The 17,575-nt window shown below is 39.6% G+C and overlaps 1 protein-coding gene across 1 annotated transcript in view; it reads left to right on the forward strand.

Moving 5' to 3' along the window:
• Positions 1-17,575, forward strand: part of LOC135074014 (myosin heavy chain 95F) — a 94,986-nt gene that overhangs the window by 48,671 nt on the left and 28,740 nt on the right. Inside the window, exons 10-16 of the mRNA XM_063968319.1 lie at positions 70-234; positions 899-1,022; positions 7,783-7,885; positions 8,313-8,510; positions 8,914-9,138; positions 11,196-11,403; positions 12,881-13,122. Of these exons, the coding sequence (XP_063824389.1) occupies positions 70-234; positions 899-1,022; positions 7,783-7,885; positions 8,313-8,510; positions 8,914-9,138; positions 11,196-11,403; positions 12,881-13,122 (1,265 nt within the window). The remainder of the gene's footprint in view (positions 1-69; positions 235-898; positions 1,023-7,782; positions 7,886-8,312; positions 8,511-8,913; positions 9,139-11,195; positions 11,404-12,880; positions 13,123-17,575) is intronic.

Below are 17,575 nucleotides of genomic sequence, written 5' to 3' on the forward strand. Positions count from 1 at the left end.
GCTATTGTCGCCTCATTCCAAAAAATATTGCACCACGTAACGTCCATTAACTGTAAGTATTTGCCGCAGAGTACTTCCAAATGAACAGCTTCGAGCAGTTCTGCATCAACTACTGCAACGAGAAGCTGCAGCAGTTCTTCAACGAGCGCATCCTCAAGAACGAACAGGACCTCTACCGCCGCGAAGGACTCAATGTTCCAGAAATTCGCTTTGTGGACAACCAGGACTGCATCGGTAAGGCACGCTTCATCATCATCATCATCATCATCATTTCAGCTACAGGACGTTCAAGGACTCCCCCATTGATTTTCACATCACCTTCTTTCATCATTATCTGGTCATATTCGTCATTGAAGGAACACGGCCCCCTCCAATTTCATTGGCCTAAACTCCCTATGCTGATCATACGGGGTTACTTTCGCATATTTCTCATTTAGTTATCTCCTTGGAAAGACCCCACTCTTTCTTTCTCTCGCGACCTATTTAAGAGTAGGCGCACACCGTTGATTTTTCGTCGGCCGATAGTTTAGTCGGGCTGTTGATCAGTATGGGCATATATGGAAGTGCGCACACTACGCCGATTCGATTTGGCCGATTCTTCATACAATTTGAAATCGGGCACAACTATCGGCCAACTAAAAATCAACGGTGTGCGCCTACTCTTACTCTGTCTGAACCACACAGCTTCTATACAACTGAAAAAACTTTTCTCACTAGAAATTATATCGTTTCTCGGATATATTTATTTCAGAAATAATCTCCAACTCGATGAATAGGTATATTTCTTACAAATTGAATTTATTCGGCAGAATCCTCTAAAACCACATATCCAAAATTTTGCATTTACCTGAAAGCTACATACAAAGATCATACAATAAAGTGGTATATTTTCTAACAGATTTGATCGAAAGCAAGAACCACGGCGTTTTCCACTTGCTGGACGAAGAATCGAAACTGCCGAAACCTGAGTTTGGACACTTCACTCACTCGGTGCACAAACAACTGGGAACCAACAATAACAGGTATTATTCTTGTTACTAACAATACAGTCACTATTTGGGTTGTTGTTCCATATACTCTACTACGAATTCATTAGACGTCACTCTCAACAGTCTGGAATAGAAAGTGCCAGTCATAGTGATGGGTGATATGAACATTGATTTGCTGGATTTGACTCCCTGCGCCACACATACAGTATACCAATGTTTAATGGCGGAACACGGCCTCCTTCCGGCTATCAATGCCCCAACTAGAGGGAAAGCGTGCTTAGATCACGCCTTTGTTAGATCATCTAGAACAGCTATACTCAACCTGCGGCCCGCGGGCCGCATGTGGCCCGCCGGGCCTTTATCAGTGGCCCGCGTACACTCAGAGATAATTGTATACTATTTTGAATTTCGCGCCCATTCGCGACGCGTCGGCGAAATAGTGCACGAGCAGCAGAGAAAAACAATAGGTAACTAGATAGCCGGCCGCGGTCGGCGGTGCGTTCCATCCAGTGAGTGTTTGGCAGAAAGGGAGGTCCGCGAGCGGGAATCCCTCTTCTACGTGAGCGCGTGTCGTTCTGTTTGCCGGTTGCAACTTGTTTTGAGTTTGACTTATTGAAGTTGTTCAGTGTTTCGTTATTGTTTTAATTTAAAAACAATGTCAGGAGTATCTTCTAAGTATAAACGAAAGATATCTGATGAAAATAGATTGTTTCAAGATGAGTGGGAAACTGAATATTTTGTTGTGCCTAACAAAAACAGTGCAGCTACTTGTTTGATATGTCGTGAAAGTATTACATTGAAGAAATACAATATTTCTCGTCATTTTACTACAAAACATAATTCGTTCAACGACACGTTTCCTCCTGGATCGTCTTTAAGAAATGAAAAATTGCAGTTTTTTAAGAGATCATTAAATCAACAACAGAATGTTATGTCTGTTGCATTGTCACAAAACTCCGCGGTAACTAAGGCATCATACGAAATTTGTTACATTCTTGGTAAGCATATGAAACCTTTTACAGATGCAGAAATCGTAAAAGAATGCTTTGTTAGTGCTGCTGATATACTTTTTGATAAATGAAGAATGTTCACTAATTTTGTTTTTTAGCTTTCTGTATTCTCTGTTAAAAATAAAAAATACACGTGAAAGAATTATTTCGGTACGTCAATTAGTTTCCAAGATATTGAATTTTAAAAGTGCGGGCGGCGGCCGGCCCACCATTTTATGCGCGTGACGTCATATTACAACGACTGGCTCATATTTGTATGGGTGGAATCTTGCAAACTGAATTAAGACCCACTTCCAGGCAACCGATTAAGCTGAAATTTCGCAAACACATGTGATTTGGATGACCATGCAATATTATGATGACATGGAGCTGATCTGATGATGGAGCTGGAAGGTGGCCATAGGAACTCTATAATAAAACGACTTAAATGCATCGAGTTTGGGCTCGTTCGTTTTGTATTGATGAGTATTTTAATTCTATATAGTAATCGGGGTCTAATGATGGAGCTGGAAGGTAATTCGCAATAAAATGACACAATCGCATCAAGTTTGGGTTTGGTTCAATTTTAATTTCTGTGATGGGTCTGGGTGTTAATATGTATAATAAGTTTGTATTTACAAAAAAAAATTATGTAAGTATGTTTATATCCGTTTTCTAGTGAGCGGACGCTGTGAATGTACGTCACACGGGGTCACGTGACCGTCGGCGGGACTCAATATTTAAGCGAACTTTGAATGCCTATAAAATCATAACTACTGGGTATTTTTGAATGAAATAAAAACTAATATATTTGTAAATGTAAAAGCTTAACTGTAACATAGGTTTCAAGTGATTTTGCATACCTAGTAACATTCTCAATTCAGTAACAAGAAACAAATACTAGCTGATATAAAAAAAATACAGCTTTCCGACTCAACCTGTACGAGGCGTATTGAAGACATTTCTAAATATATTCATGAAGATGTTTTGGATAACCTGAGAAAGTGCAAGTTTTTTAGTTTGGCTTTCGATTCCAGTACCGATATTTCAGCTACATCGCAATGCTCGTTGTTTGTTAGATATTGTACCGAGAATAATCTAATTGTCGAACAATTTTTGAAATTTTTATCAATGAAAGGTCAAACCCGAGGCATAGATTACCTTGATACTATTTGCAATTATTTAGAGCAGAATGATATTGACATTAAAAAAATTGTGTGTGTTTGTACAGATGGCTGTCCTTCAATGACTGGGTCCGAAAATGGATTTATTGCGTTGTTTAAGAAAAAATATAATTTAACTAATTTAGTGACATTTCACTGCTTTATCCATCAAGAAAACTTGATCGCGCGTGCTGTGAATCCCGATTTAGAAGCAGTAATGAAGACAGTAATCAATATTGTCAATTATATACGAGCAAAAGAATTGAACCACAGAAAATTTACAAGTCTTTTGGAAGAATTAAAAAGCGAGTATAGCGACGTCCTTTTACATACCTCGGTGCGATGGCTTAGTAGAGGAAAAGTTTTGGAAAGGTTTTTTTCTTTACGCCATGAAATAATGCTTTTTTTAGACCAAAATAATAAAATTTACCCTGAATTACAACAGGATGAATGGTGGTGTCTTTTAGCTTTTCTTTGTGATATCACAGAAAAATTAAATAATGTGAATCAGAGTTTGCAAGGTAAGGATAAGATAGTCTCCAATATGGCCAATACAGTATTTGCTTTTGAAGAAAAGATAAGTATTTTTTATAAAGAATTACAGAACAAAAATCTGCAAAATTTTTCCACTATGTTAAAGACCACAGAAGACCTTTCCAACATTTCTGAGAAAAACTGTGTTATATTTTTGGATTATATAACTGCACTGTTAAACGAGTTCCAAAAAAGATTTCAGGATCTAAGAAAAATAAGAAAATGTTTGTTACTGGTAGAAAATCCATGGCATTTAGAAACAACAACTATTGGTGAGTTGGCTTCAGTTTTAAACTGTAATTATTCACAGTTGTTTGATGAATTCATCGATTTTAAAAATGACACCAACCTAGAAGTTCTGTTTAAAGAAAAAAGGGAAAACAAAGAATATGTAGAATTTTGGAGCATTGTTCCCCAAAAATATAAAATGGTTCAGAGAAGTGCCCAAACCTTATTAACATTTTTTGGGTCTACGTACCTGTGTGAGTCGTCATTCTCAAAAATGAAATACATAAAGAACTTGTATAGGAACAAACTTACAGATTCTCACCTGGATGATGTAATAAGGTTAGCGTGCAGCGACAAGCCAGATCTGGACAAAGTAATGAAAAAGCGTTCACAGTTTCAAACATCACATTGAATGATTTACATCTGTTATTACTATTTTTCAAAATTTTAGTTTCTGTCTTATCGTTATCTTGGCTAATATTTTTAATTTTATTGTAACTACCTTCACTTTCTCGACCATTAAAGTAATTTTGGAAAACTAATTCTTTTTACTCCTAAATTATTTCTGCTTGCGGCCCGCGACATCATGACTAAACCGTGTTTGTGGCCCGTATAAAAAAAAGGTTGAGTACCGCTGATCTAGAACATCAGTGCTTGGGATAATCTGCCGGTCTTCAATCACAGATCACGACATTGTACTCTTGGGTCTCAACAATATAAAAAAAGAGACTACTGTCAGGAATAGAGTGAAGCTCAAAATAGATTACTATAAGATTGTCGAAGAGGTTGAACTTCTAGACTGGGCTCAGGTCACCTCCAGCAACGAGATCGACGAGGCTGTATCACAATTTCACAATCTGATCACGGACATAGTTCGCAGACATACTCAGGAGGTCAAAGTAAGCCGCACAAAATTCAACATAAAGCCGTGGGTAACTCCGGGCCTAATCCGATGCATAAAGCACCGGGACTCTTTGCACTCGCAGGTAAGACTGTTTCCTGATAACGATCAACTTAAGAAAACGTACACCCGATACAGAAACTTTTGTTCTCAGATTCTGCACAAACGGAAAACCGATTACGAGAGGCGTGAGCTAGAAAATAACAAAAAAAATCCCAAGGCACTTTGGAGAGTGATCAAAGACATCTGCCAAATACCGACACAAGATAGCGAAAACCAAGAACTGTTAACATCTAAAGAAAATCCAAAGTTATCAATGGACTGCTGCAATGAACATTTTGTATCTGTGGGCAAAAAACTGGCAGACAAAATACTCAAAAGGCTCTGTAAAACTGAAGATAATCTCTGCCAGAGCGTGAGTCTTCGAGGCGGGCCAGCGGATTCTCTGTTCCTGTATCCAGCCAACGAAGAGGAAATAAGCGACCTAATCTTAAACCTTGATAACTATAAGGCACCGGGTGCGGACGGACTGCAACCTGTATTACTAAAACAAATTAGGAAACATATTCTAAAGCCGCTAACATACATTTGCAACCTAAGCATGGAGTCTGGACGTTTCCCGAGTGATTGGAAAACGGCAGTTGTAACACCCATCCACAAGAATGGCCTAAAGGAAATACCCGATAATTACAGGCCAATCTCTTTGCTGCCGATTACTTCAAAAATACTTGAAAAAATTGTGAACAGCCGCTTGGTAAAGTTTATTGAAAAGCACCACCTGCTTTCGGACCAGCAGTTTGGGTTTAGACATGGCAGATCCACTGAACAGGCTACTGAGTTGCTTACTGACATTGTCTCTTCCAATCTTGATAAGGGCCTTCGGTCACTTGCTGTGTTCCTAGACTTAGCCAAGGCATTTGACACAGTCTCGATACCGATACTACTAAAAAAACTACAATGTCTTGGTGTAAGGGGTACTCCACTTGCCTGGTTCGTCAGCTACTTAACAGGCAGACAGCAATTCGTCAGGGTTGGGGGAGGCAGTGTCAGCCAACACTTGCCGGTCAACTTCGGTGTTCCTCAAGGTAGCGTCCTGGGCCCAACATTGTTCACCCTATACATAAACGATGTCCTGGAACTTTGCATACCGCAATCCAACGCCATTTGTTATGCTGATGACACTGTCCTTATTTTCCACGGGAAGGACTGGAATGACACCATGGGGGCTGCTGAGACTGGGATGAGCATCCTGTCCAACTGGCTCGACAACAATCTCCTGACTCTTAACGTCAAAAAAACCAACTTTATCATGTTCCAAATTAACCGCGTTAATATCCCGGACAACACATCGATGAAGATCCATAGCATTGATTGCCATGCTTCTATGTCACCTACGAATGACTGCAACTGCAGTAGGATTGACAGAGTAGAGTCTGCTAGGTACCTTGGCATAATTATTGATCAACAATTGAAGTTCAAAGAACAGATTGCGCTGCTCTCTAAAAGGACACGAAAGTATATATACTTGATGAAACTACTACGAAGTTGCGCACCTATGGACATTAGTAGAATGGTATATGTATCACTCTGCCAATCTCTGTTGCAGTACTGTGTTGGCATTTGGGGTTGTGCTGCTAAGACCATCATGATCGAACTTGAGCGGGCTCAGAGGGCTGTTCTGAAGGTGTTACTTGGCAAACCACGAAGATTCCCCACAGACGAGCTATATGTAGAGGCCAAAGTCCTTAGCGTCCGGCAACTTTATGTCCTGGGAGCACTTACGAATGCGTATAAAAGCAAGTCCATTCACCTGTATAAGAGCAGGAATAATACTTACCGTTTACCCACTCCCATGATCAGAACTACTTTTGGACGTCGTTTTAGTCGATTTCTCCATGCACACATATTTAATAAAGTTAGCAAAATCATCACAATACCCGAAACGCTATTCGAAGCCAAAATTAAGTTCAAGAGATGGATAGGTGAATTAACTTACTCAGAAACCGAAAATCTTTTAATTAATTAGAACTTTTTAGGAACCACAGACAAAAAAAAAAAAACACATAAACACACAATATGCTGGTGTTCTAATGTTACGCACTGTTTTATTTTATTTATTTTTGGTTTATTCTTTCCCTTTTCCTTTTTTTTTTGTTTATATAGACTGTTTCACTACACCTAGGTATAGCTGAACTGTACCGCGCTGTGCCAGTCACTTTAATTTTGCAAACTGCACTGTTTGGGCCACCAAGATACAGGCTATGCCTAGTTTGGGGCCCACTGTTATTGATATACATCTTGCTCTTTTTTCTTACTGTTATTGTTAACACATCTTGCCTTTATAATTTACGCTTCTAAATAATATATTAGAAACTTTTATTAGAAACTTTTATATAATCCGTCCCAAAAGATAAGGAGACATATTGAGTGCCCCATAAGGGCTACCTTTTTTTATTTACTATATTTTGACGTTCATAAGTGCCACTTGTGGTCTAAATTGAATAAATATTTTTGATTTTGTATGTATACAGTCGGCGTCAAATAGTTCGTGACACCCAAAGTAGCCAAATAATTCGCAACGTGTCTTTGTTACAGTTGGAATAAGGTTGTGTTGTCAACATTTGGCCACTTTGGGCGTCACGAAGTTCACGAAATATTTGACGCGGACTGTATAAGTTTTTCATAGCTTAGAACTAAACGTCAAGGTATAAAAAGGCCCATTTATATTAATTTTAGCAGCCTGGATATTGAACTTCTACAGGGTGAAATTGATATCATCATTTTAATTTTTTTTAATTTTCATATAACAAAATATTTATAAAATCTGATTTGTATGAAAATTAAAATAATTAAAATGAAGATATCAATTTTCTGACTTCACCATACCATTTATATGCCCATGTTAACATGGGCTAGTGTCGGCTCATATACCCATTTACCTAACACTCTGTATAAATGTATTATTTTACTGTTTGTAGGCTGCAACTTCCCCGCACATCGCGCCTGAAGGCACACCGCATTCTGCGTGACGATGAAGGCTTCCTGCTCAGACATTTTGCCGGCGCCGTCTGCTATACTACGGTAAAGTTTGATAACATATTGTTATTACCATACCTAATGTTTTTATTTTAACGTTTTTAACTAAAATAGTAAGACACGAGTCTTAACGCGACGATTATTAATGAGATACATTATGCACTCACGGCTTGACGTTTCGGCTGATATGCTGCAGCCGTGGTCACAAGCAGACTCACTTGACTGCTTGTGACCAACGGTGTCTTACTATTTTAGTTGAAATGGAACGCGAAAGTTTAAAATCTTTTATTTAACGTTTTTCCTCCTGTGATTATTTTGTAATGCTTACTTTTGTTTGGAAAATTGACTCTTCTTTCTTTCTTTTCAAGCACTTATAGTGGTTTATCTAATGGCAATGCCAACATTAATGTAATAAAAGAGAGAATAACAATTGAAATAACTAAATTCGTTAACGTTATTTGTTATTTTTCAGAGCCAATTCATAGAGAAGAACAATGACGCTCTCCACGCATCGCTCGAGTTTCTGGTCCAAGAATCCAGGAGTACGCTCATCCAACAGCTGTTCCAAAACACTGACAACAACAACGCCAAGGGGAAACTGAACTTTATATCCGTGGGCGCTAAGTTCCAAAGTCAACTGGCGCTGCTTATGGATAAGCTCAAAGAGAATGTAAGTTTAGATCTTGTAGATTACAACATGAGTAATATATTTACTTCTCTTTTTAACTATTTACTTTTTTGCTTAATCAATCAATAGAAAAAACAAGAATTGAGGGCATTGGTTCAGTATCGTATCCAAAACTCGAAAGAAGTGTGTTATATCAGTGATTTTGGGACTCATTTCATTGGTTTAAAGTTGTATTTGGATCAAGCAATATTTTAACTGTAAATCCATCATTTCACTGTACGAAAACTGTTAAACAATCGTCGTGACATTCCCGTGTCAATGACAATAATTTCCATTGGCAATGTCAATATCTCAACGCTTTAAAACTGAGCTCAACCTTTTATCGTAGAATGTATTAAGTAACAAACCTCAGCGTTACAACTTTTTATGTATTTTGTATCTCCAGGGCACAAACTTCGTCCGCTGCATCAAGCCCAACTCCCGTATGGTGGGCCGCGAGACCGAAGGCTCGCTCATCCTTACCCAGCTGCAATGCAGCGGTACTACCGCTGTTCTAGAGCTGATGGAGCACGGATATCCGTCTAGAGCACCCTTCAACGACCTACACGCTATGTACAGTTCATACTTGCCGCCGAAACTGAGGGGATTGTCGCCGAAGTTGTTCTGTGAGGTCAGTAGTCTTAATATGTTTGATATGTTACTTACATAGCTGTATTGCAGCGGTATTACAGCTGTATAAGAGCTAATGGAGCATGGATATCAGTCTAGAGCACCCTTCAACGATCTACACGCCATGTACAGTTCATACTTGCCGCCGAAACTGAGGGGACTGTCGCCGAAGTTGTTCTGTGAGGTCAGTAGTCTTAATATTTTTGATATGATACTTACATAGCTGCTATGCAGCGGCAATACAGCTGTATAAGAGCTAATGGAGCATGGATATCAGTCTAGAGCACCCTTCAACGATCTACACGCCATGTACAGTTCATACTTGCCGCCGAAACTGAGGGGACTGTCGCCGAAGTTGTTCTGTGAGGTCAGTAGTCTTAATATTTTTGATATGATACTTACATAGCTGCTATGCAGCGGCAATACAGCTGTTCTAGAGCTGATGGAGCATGGATATCAGTCTAGAGCACCCTTCAACGACCTACACGCCATGTACAGTTCTTACTTGCCGCCGAAACTGAGGGGACTGTCGCCGAAGTTGTTCTGTGAGGTCAGTAGTCTTAATATGTTCGATATGATACTTACATAGCTGTATTGCAGCGGTATTACAGCTGTATAAGAGCTAATGGAGCATGGATATCAGTCTAGAGCACCCTTCAACGACCTACACGCCATGTACAGTTCATACTTGCCGCCGAAACTGAGGGGACTGTCGCCGAAGTTGTTCTGTGAGGTCAGTAGTCTTAATATTTTTGATATGATACTTACATAGCTGCTATGCAGCGGCAATACAGCTGTATAAGAGCTAATGGAGCATGGATATCAGTCTAGAGCACCCTTCAACGATCTACACGCCATGTACAGTTCATACTTGCCGCCGAAACTAAGGGGACTGTCGCCGAAGTTGTTCTGTGAGGTCAGTAGTCTTAATATTTTTGATATGATACTTACATAGCTGCTATGCAGCGGCAATACAGCTGTTCTAGAGCTGATGGAGCATGGATATCAGTCTAGAGCACCCTTCAACGACCTACACGCTATGTACAGTTCTTACTTGCCACCGAAACTAAGGGGACTGTCGCCGAAGTTGTTCTGTGAGGTCAGTAGTCTTAATATTTTTGATATGATACTTACATAGCTGTATTGCAGCGGTATTACAGCTGTTCTAAAGCTGATGGAGCATGGATATCCGTCTCGAGCACCCTTCAGCGACCTACACGCCATGTACAGTTCATACTTGCCGCCGAAACTGAGGGGACTGTCGCCGAAGTTGTTCTGTGAGGTTGGTAGGCTTTAATATCTCTTGTATACTCATATAGCTGTATTGCAGCGGTACTATAGCCGTACTAGAGCTGATGGAGCATGGATATCCGTCTAGAGCACCCTTCAACGACCTACACGCCATGTACAGTTCTTATCTACTGTTGAAACTTCAGATCATAGAAGAGAATTCCTTAGATGAGACTGTTGACGAAGTTGTTCTGTGAGAACAGTGGTTTAACACATTCGATCTCTTATACTAAAGTGGCGGTACTACAGTCGTACTACAGCTGATGGAACACGGCTATCCATTTAGGGCACTCTTTAACCACACTGTACGCCACATGTAATTAAGTAATAGGCGAGTGCATGCAGCACGCAAGCCCTAGTAGTGACCTGATAATGATATCTATCACCACCAAACTATCGGCCGACTAAAAGTCTGTAGTCTGACTTAGTTGACTTGACTTAAGGTCCTATGTCCCCTAGATGGGGCAGAGGGCGTCCACAACAGTCCTCCATCGCGTTCGGTCTTGAGCTTCGCGCTTGATCTCGCTCCAAGTCTTGCCGATATTCTTCGCCTCGTCTGCCACAGTGCGCCGCCAAGTTTGCTTGGGGCGACCACGTTTGTGTTTTCCTTGGGGGTTCCAATCCAGAGCCTGCTTAGGGATGTGATCGGGATCCCTTCGGAGAGTGTGGCCAATCCAGTTCCACTTGCGGCGCTTGATCTGAATTTCGTGGCAGCGTTAAAAGTCTGTAGTCTACGGAGTCTTATATTATACCTATTCTTTTCTCCAGGCCATGATCCACAGCTTCGGTCTCTCGGACAAGGACTTCAAGTTCGGCGTGACGCGCGTGTTCTTCCGGCCCGGCAAGTATTCCGAGTTCGACGCCATCATGAAGTCCGACCCGGAGAACCTTAAGGCGGTCGTGGACTCGGTCCTGGCCTGGCTGGTCAAGTCGCGCTGGAGACGCTCCATATTCGCTGTGCTGTCTATTGTTAAATGTAAGTGATTTAACGAGTTTATTCTACATTTCGCAGCTGTAGTTTGCATTATTCTGTGCCATTCACTAATTCGCATTATCTTGAAATCATACAAAATATCTTTATCCAATTTAGATCATTTGGAAGTTAAAAACATCGAAAAATAAAAAGAAGCTTTTTACATTTTTCCTTAAGCCATGTATTCATTAGGCAACATTTGTTGATAAACACTGTTCTTAAACAATGTTTCATAATGTTTTATCATCTCTGTAAACAGTTTTTAAACAGTCCATAAACATAGGTGATGAAACATTGTTTGTGCTACATGTTGCCGTGCTCCCCGCTATGAATGGAGAGCAAGTGTGGACGGCCAAGTTTCAGAAACCTGTGTTTACGGTAAACTTGTTTCACACTAGTCATAAACAGTTTATTAACAAATGTTGCCTAATGAATACATGGCTTTATTGTTTGGAAGCTCATTCTTCATGTCAAAAGTCATCCTCGGAACAAACTTCTCATACTGTATTAAAATGTTAAACAATATTGATTTTCCTTAAAAATTTATGGTTGAATGTCCCCAACAATAAGCGCTTAATGTCCCTAACCAATGAAGAATGTTCACTAATTTTGTTTTTTAGCTTTCTGTATTCTCTGTTAAAAATAAAAAATACACGTGAAAGAATTATTTCGATACGTCAATTAGTTTCCAAGATATTGAATTTTAAAAGTGCGGGCGGCGGCCGGCCCGCCATTTTACGCGCGTGACGTCATATTACAGTGACTGGCTCATATTTGTATGGGTGGAATCTTGCAAGCTGAATTAAGACCCACTTCCAGGCAACCGATTAAGCTGAAATTTCGCAAACACATGTGATTTGGATGACCATGCAATATTATGATGACATGGAGCTGATCTGATGATGGAGCTGGAAGGTGGCCATAGGAACTCTATAATAAAACGACTTAAATGCATCGAGTTTGGGCTCGTTCGTTTTGTATTGATGAGTATTTTAATTCTATATAGTAATCGGGGTCTAATGATGGAGCTGGAAGGTAATTCGCAATAAAACGACACAATCGCATCAAGTTTGGGTTTGGTTCAATTTTAATTTCTGTGATGGGTCTGGGTGTTAATATGTATAATAAGTTTGTATTTACAAAAAAAAAAAATTTAAGTATGTTTATATCCGTTTTCTAGTGAGCGGACGCTGTGAATGTACGTCACACGGGGTCACGTGACCGTCGGCGGGACTCAATATTTAAGCGAACTTTGAATGCCTATAAAATCATAACTACTGGGTATTTTTGAATGAAATAAAAACTAATGTATTTGTAAATGTAAAATCTTCACTGTAACATAGGTTTCAAGTGATTTTGCATACCTAGTAACATTCTCAATTAATTGACACAATGCTTTTTTATGCATATAAACCTCTGTAGAATAATGTAGACAGATTGCTGACGTCACTAACAAATCTATTTGTACAAATCATTACAGTGAAGAACAAGATCCTCTACCGTCGCGAGTGCCTCATCAAAGTCCAGAAGACGATCCGTGGATATCTCGTGCGCAAGCGCCACCAGCCAAGATACAAGGCCATCGCCAAGATAACTGCTCTCCACCACAACTTGAAGCAAATGGACACGGTGGTTGGGCAGCTGAAGAAGGAGAAAGACAGCGCACAGAAGAATATCGAGAACTTGAGGAATTCCATCAAGAGCGCGTGTGCTACTATCAAGGTAAGATTATCATGTTTTATGCCTTTGCCAACGCTTCCTTAAATTAAAAAAAAACAATCCATGGCTAGGCAATAGAACTTGAGGAACTCCATCAAGAGCGCGTGTGCCACTATCATGTGTTATGCCTTTGCCAAGGTATTAAAAAAGAAAAAGTCAAAAAATATATATAAAAGGTAAGATTTAATGTTTTATGCCTTTGCCTACACTTCTTCAAAATTAAAAAAAAAACAATCGTGGCTACCTCGTGCGCAAGCGCCACCAGCCACGATACAAGGCCATCGCTAAGATAACTGCTCTCCACCACAACTTGAAGCAAATGGACACGGTGGTTGGACAGCTGAAGAAGGAGAAAGACAGCGCGCAGAAGAATATCGAGAACTTGAGGAATTCCATCAAGAGCGCATGCGCTACTATCAAGGTAAGATAAAATGTTTTATGCCTACCTTCATTGTACCTAGTTTTTTAAGTTTACCTATTGCACTGTAAATTGACTATGGTGAGAATAAAGTTATCAAAAAAAATAAAAAAATTCTATCAAGAGCGCTTGCGCTACTATCAAGGTAAGATTTTATGTTTTGCCAACGCATTTAATAAAGTTTAAAAAACAATACTGATTGTTTTTGTTTTTTAAACTTTCTTAAGCCACTGGGCAATCTCGTGCGCAAGCGTCACCAAGATCTAAACAAGGAGAAGATCACTGTACTACACTACAACCTGAAACAAATGCCTATGCCACCAACAATGTGAGATTACCATGTTTTATGCCTTTGCCAATGGTTCTAAAAATAAAAAAAAGAATCTGAGGTTATCCCGCGATACAAGGCCATCGCTAAGATTACCGCGCTCCACCACAACTTGAAGCAAATGGACACGGTTGTAGGACAGCTGAAGAAGGAGAAAGACAGCGCGCAGAAGAATATCGAGAACTTGAGGAATTCTATCAAGAGCGCGTGCGCTACTATCAAGGTAAGATCATGTTTTATGCCTTTGCCAACGCAATTAATAAAGTTAAAAAAACAATACTGATTGTTTTTGTTTTTTAAACTTTCTTAAGCCACTGGGCAATCTCGTGCGCAAGCGTCACCAAGATCTAAACAAGGAGAAGATCACTGTACTACACTGCAACCTGAAACAAATGCCTATGCCACCAACAATGTAAGATTACCATGTTTTATGCCTTTGCCAATGGTTCTAAAAATTAAAAATAAAAGAATCTGAGGTAATCTCTTGCGCAAGCGCCACCAGCCAAGATACAAAGCCATTGCTAAGATCACTGCTCTCCACCACAATTTGAAGCAAATGGACACGGTGGTTGGACAGCTGAAGGAGAAAGACAGCGCGCAGAAAAATATCGAGAATTTGAGGAATTCCATCAAGAGTGCTTGCGCTACTATCAAGGTAAGATTATCATGTTTTATGCCTTTGCCAACGCTTTCTTAAATTAAAAAAAAACAATCCATGGCTAGGCAATAGAACTTGAGGAACTCCATCAAGAGCGCGTGTGCCACTATCATGTGTTATGCCTTTGCCAAGGTATTAAAAAAGAAAAAGTAAAAAAAATATACAGGGTGTTAGGTAAATGGGTATATGAGCCGACACTAGCCCATGTTAACATGGTCATATAAATGGTATGGTGAAGTCAGAAAATTGATATCTTCATTTTAATTATTTAAATTTTCATACAAATCGGAATTTATAAAATTTATTTTGTATAAAAATTAAAAAAATTGAAAATTGATATCTTCATTTTAATTATTTTTATTTTCATACAAATCGGATTTTATAAAATTTATTTTGTATGAATATTAAAAAAATTAAAATGATGATATCAAATTTCTGACTTCACTATACCATTTATATGCCCATGTTAACATAGGCTAGTGTCGGCTCATATACCCATTTACCTAACACCCTGTATAAAAGGTAAGATTTAATGTTTTATGCCTTTGCCAATGGTTCTAAAAATTAAAAAAAAAAGAATCTGAGGTAATCTCTTGCGCAAGCACCACCAGCCGCGATACAAGGCCATTGCCAAGATCACCGCGCTCCACCACAACTTGAAGCAAATGGACACGGTTGTAGGACAGCTGAAGAAAGAGAAAGACAGCGCGCAGAAGAATATCTAGAACTTGAGGAATTCTATCAAGAGCGCATGCGCTACTATCAAGGTAAGATTTTACGTTTTATGCCTTTGCCAACGCTTTCTTAAATTAAAAAAAAACAATCCATGGCTAGGCAATAGAACTTGAGGAATTCCATTAAGAGCGCGTGTGCCACTATCAAGGTAAGATTTTATATTTTATGCCTTTGCCAACGCAATTAATAAAGTTTAAAAAACAATACTGATTGTTTTTTGTTTTTTAAACTTTCTTAAGCCACTGGGCAATCTCGTGCGCAAGCGTCACCAAGATCTAAACAAGGAGAAGATCACTGTACTACACTACAACCTGAAACAAATGCCTATGCCACCAACAAGGTAAGATTACCATGTTTTATGCCTTTGCCAATGGTTATAAAAATAAAATAATCTGAGGTTATCCCGCGATACAAGGCCATCGCTAAGATCACCGCGCTCCACCACAACTTGAAGCAAATGGACACGGTGGTTGGACAGCTGAAGAAGGAGAAAGATAGCGCTCAAAAGAATATCGAGAACTTGAGGAATTCCATCAAGAGCGCGTGTGCTACTATCAAGGTAAGATTAACATGTTTTATGCCTTTGCCAACGCTTTCTTAAATTAAAAAAAAAACAATCCATGGCTAGGCAATAGAACTTGAGGAACTCCATCAAGAGCGCGTGTGCCACTATCAAGGTAAGATTATCATGTTCTTTTTTAATGCCTTTGCCAAGGTATTAAAATAGAAAAAGTAAAAAAAATATCCGTGGTTACCTCGTGCGTAAATGCCGCCAGCCGCGATACAAGGCCATTGCCAAGATCATCGCACTCCACCACAACTTGAAGCAAATGGACACGGTGGTTGGACAGCTGAAGAAGGAGAAAAACAGTGCGCAGAAGAATATCGAGAACTTGAGGAATTCCATCAAGAGCGCTTGCGCTACTATCAAGGTATGATTATCATGTTTTATGCCTTTGCCAACGCTTTCTTAAATTAAAAAAAGAACAATCCATGGCTAGGCCATAGAACTTGAGGAACTCCATTAAGAGCGCGTGTGCCACTATCAAGGTAAGATTTTATGTTTTATGCCTTTGCCAACGCAATTAATAAAGTTTAAAAAACAATACTGATTGTTTTTGTTTTTTAAACTTTCTTAAGCCACTGGGCAATCTCGTGCGCAAGCGTCACCAAGATCTAAACAAGGAGAAGATCACTGTACTACACTACAACCTGAAACAAATGCCTATGCCACCAACAATGTGAGATTACAATGTTTTATGCCTTGGCCAATGGTTCTAAAAATAAAAAAAAGAAGAATCTGAGGTAATCTCTTGCGCAAACGCCACCAGCCAAGATACAAGGCCATTGCTAAGATTACCGCGCTCCACCACAACTTGAAGCAAATGGACACGGTTGTAGGACAGCTGAAGAAGGAGAAAGACAGCGCGCAGAAGAATATCGAGAACTTGAGGAATTCTATCAAGAGCGCATGCGCTACTATCAAGGTAAGATTTTATGTTTTATGCCTTTGCCTACACTTCTTCAAAATTAAAAAAAATAATCGTGGCTACCTCATGCGCAAGCGCCGCCAAGATCTAAACAAGGAGAAGATCACTGTACTACACTACAACCTGAAACAAATGCCCATGCGACCAACAATGTAAGATTACCATGTTTTATGCCTTTGCCAATGGTTCTAAAAATAAAAAAAAGAATCTGAGGTTATCCCGCTATACAAGGTCATCGGCAAGATCATTCCATCACAACTTGAAGCAAATGGACACGGTTGTAGGACAGCTGAAGAAGGAGAAAGACAGCGCACAGAAGAATATCGAGAACTTGAGGAATTCCATCAAGAGCGCATGCGCTACTATCAAGGTAAGATTTTATGTTTTATGCCTTTGCCAACGCAATTAATAAAGTTTAAAAAACAATACTGAATGTTTTTGTTTTTTAAACTTTCTTAAGCCACTGGGCAATCTCGTGCGCAAGCGTCACCAAAATCTAAATAAGGAAAAGATCACTGTATTACACTACAACCTGAAACAAATGCCTATGCCACCAACAATGTAAGATTACCATGTTTTATGCCTTTGCCAATGGTTCTAAAAATAAAAAAAAGAATCTGAGGTTATCCCGCGATACAAGGCCATCGCTAAGATCACCGCGCTCCACCACAACTTGAAGCAAATGGACACGGTGGTTGGACAGCTGAAGAAGGAGAAAGACAGCGCGCAGAAGAATATCGAGAACTTGAGGAATTCCATCAAGAGCGCGTGTGCCACTATCAAGGTAAGATTTTATATTTTATGCCTTTGCCAACGCTTTCTTAAAT

The sequence above is a fragment of the Ostrinia nubilalis genome, chromosome 8, assembly GCF_963855985.1.
Source record: "Ostrinia nubilalis chromosome 8, ilOstNubi1.1, whole genome shotgun sequence".
NCBI classification, from domain to species: Eukaryota; Metazoa; Arthropoda; class Insecta; order Lepidoptera; family Crambidae; genus Ostrinia; species Ostrinia nubilalis.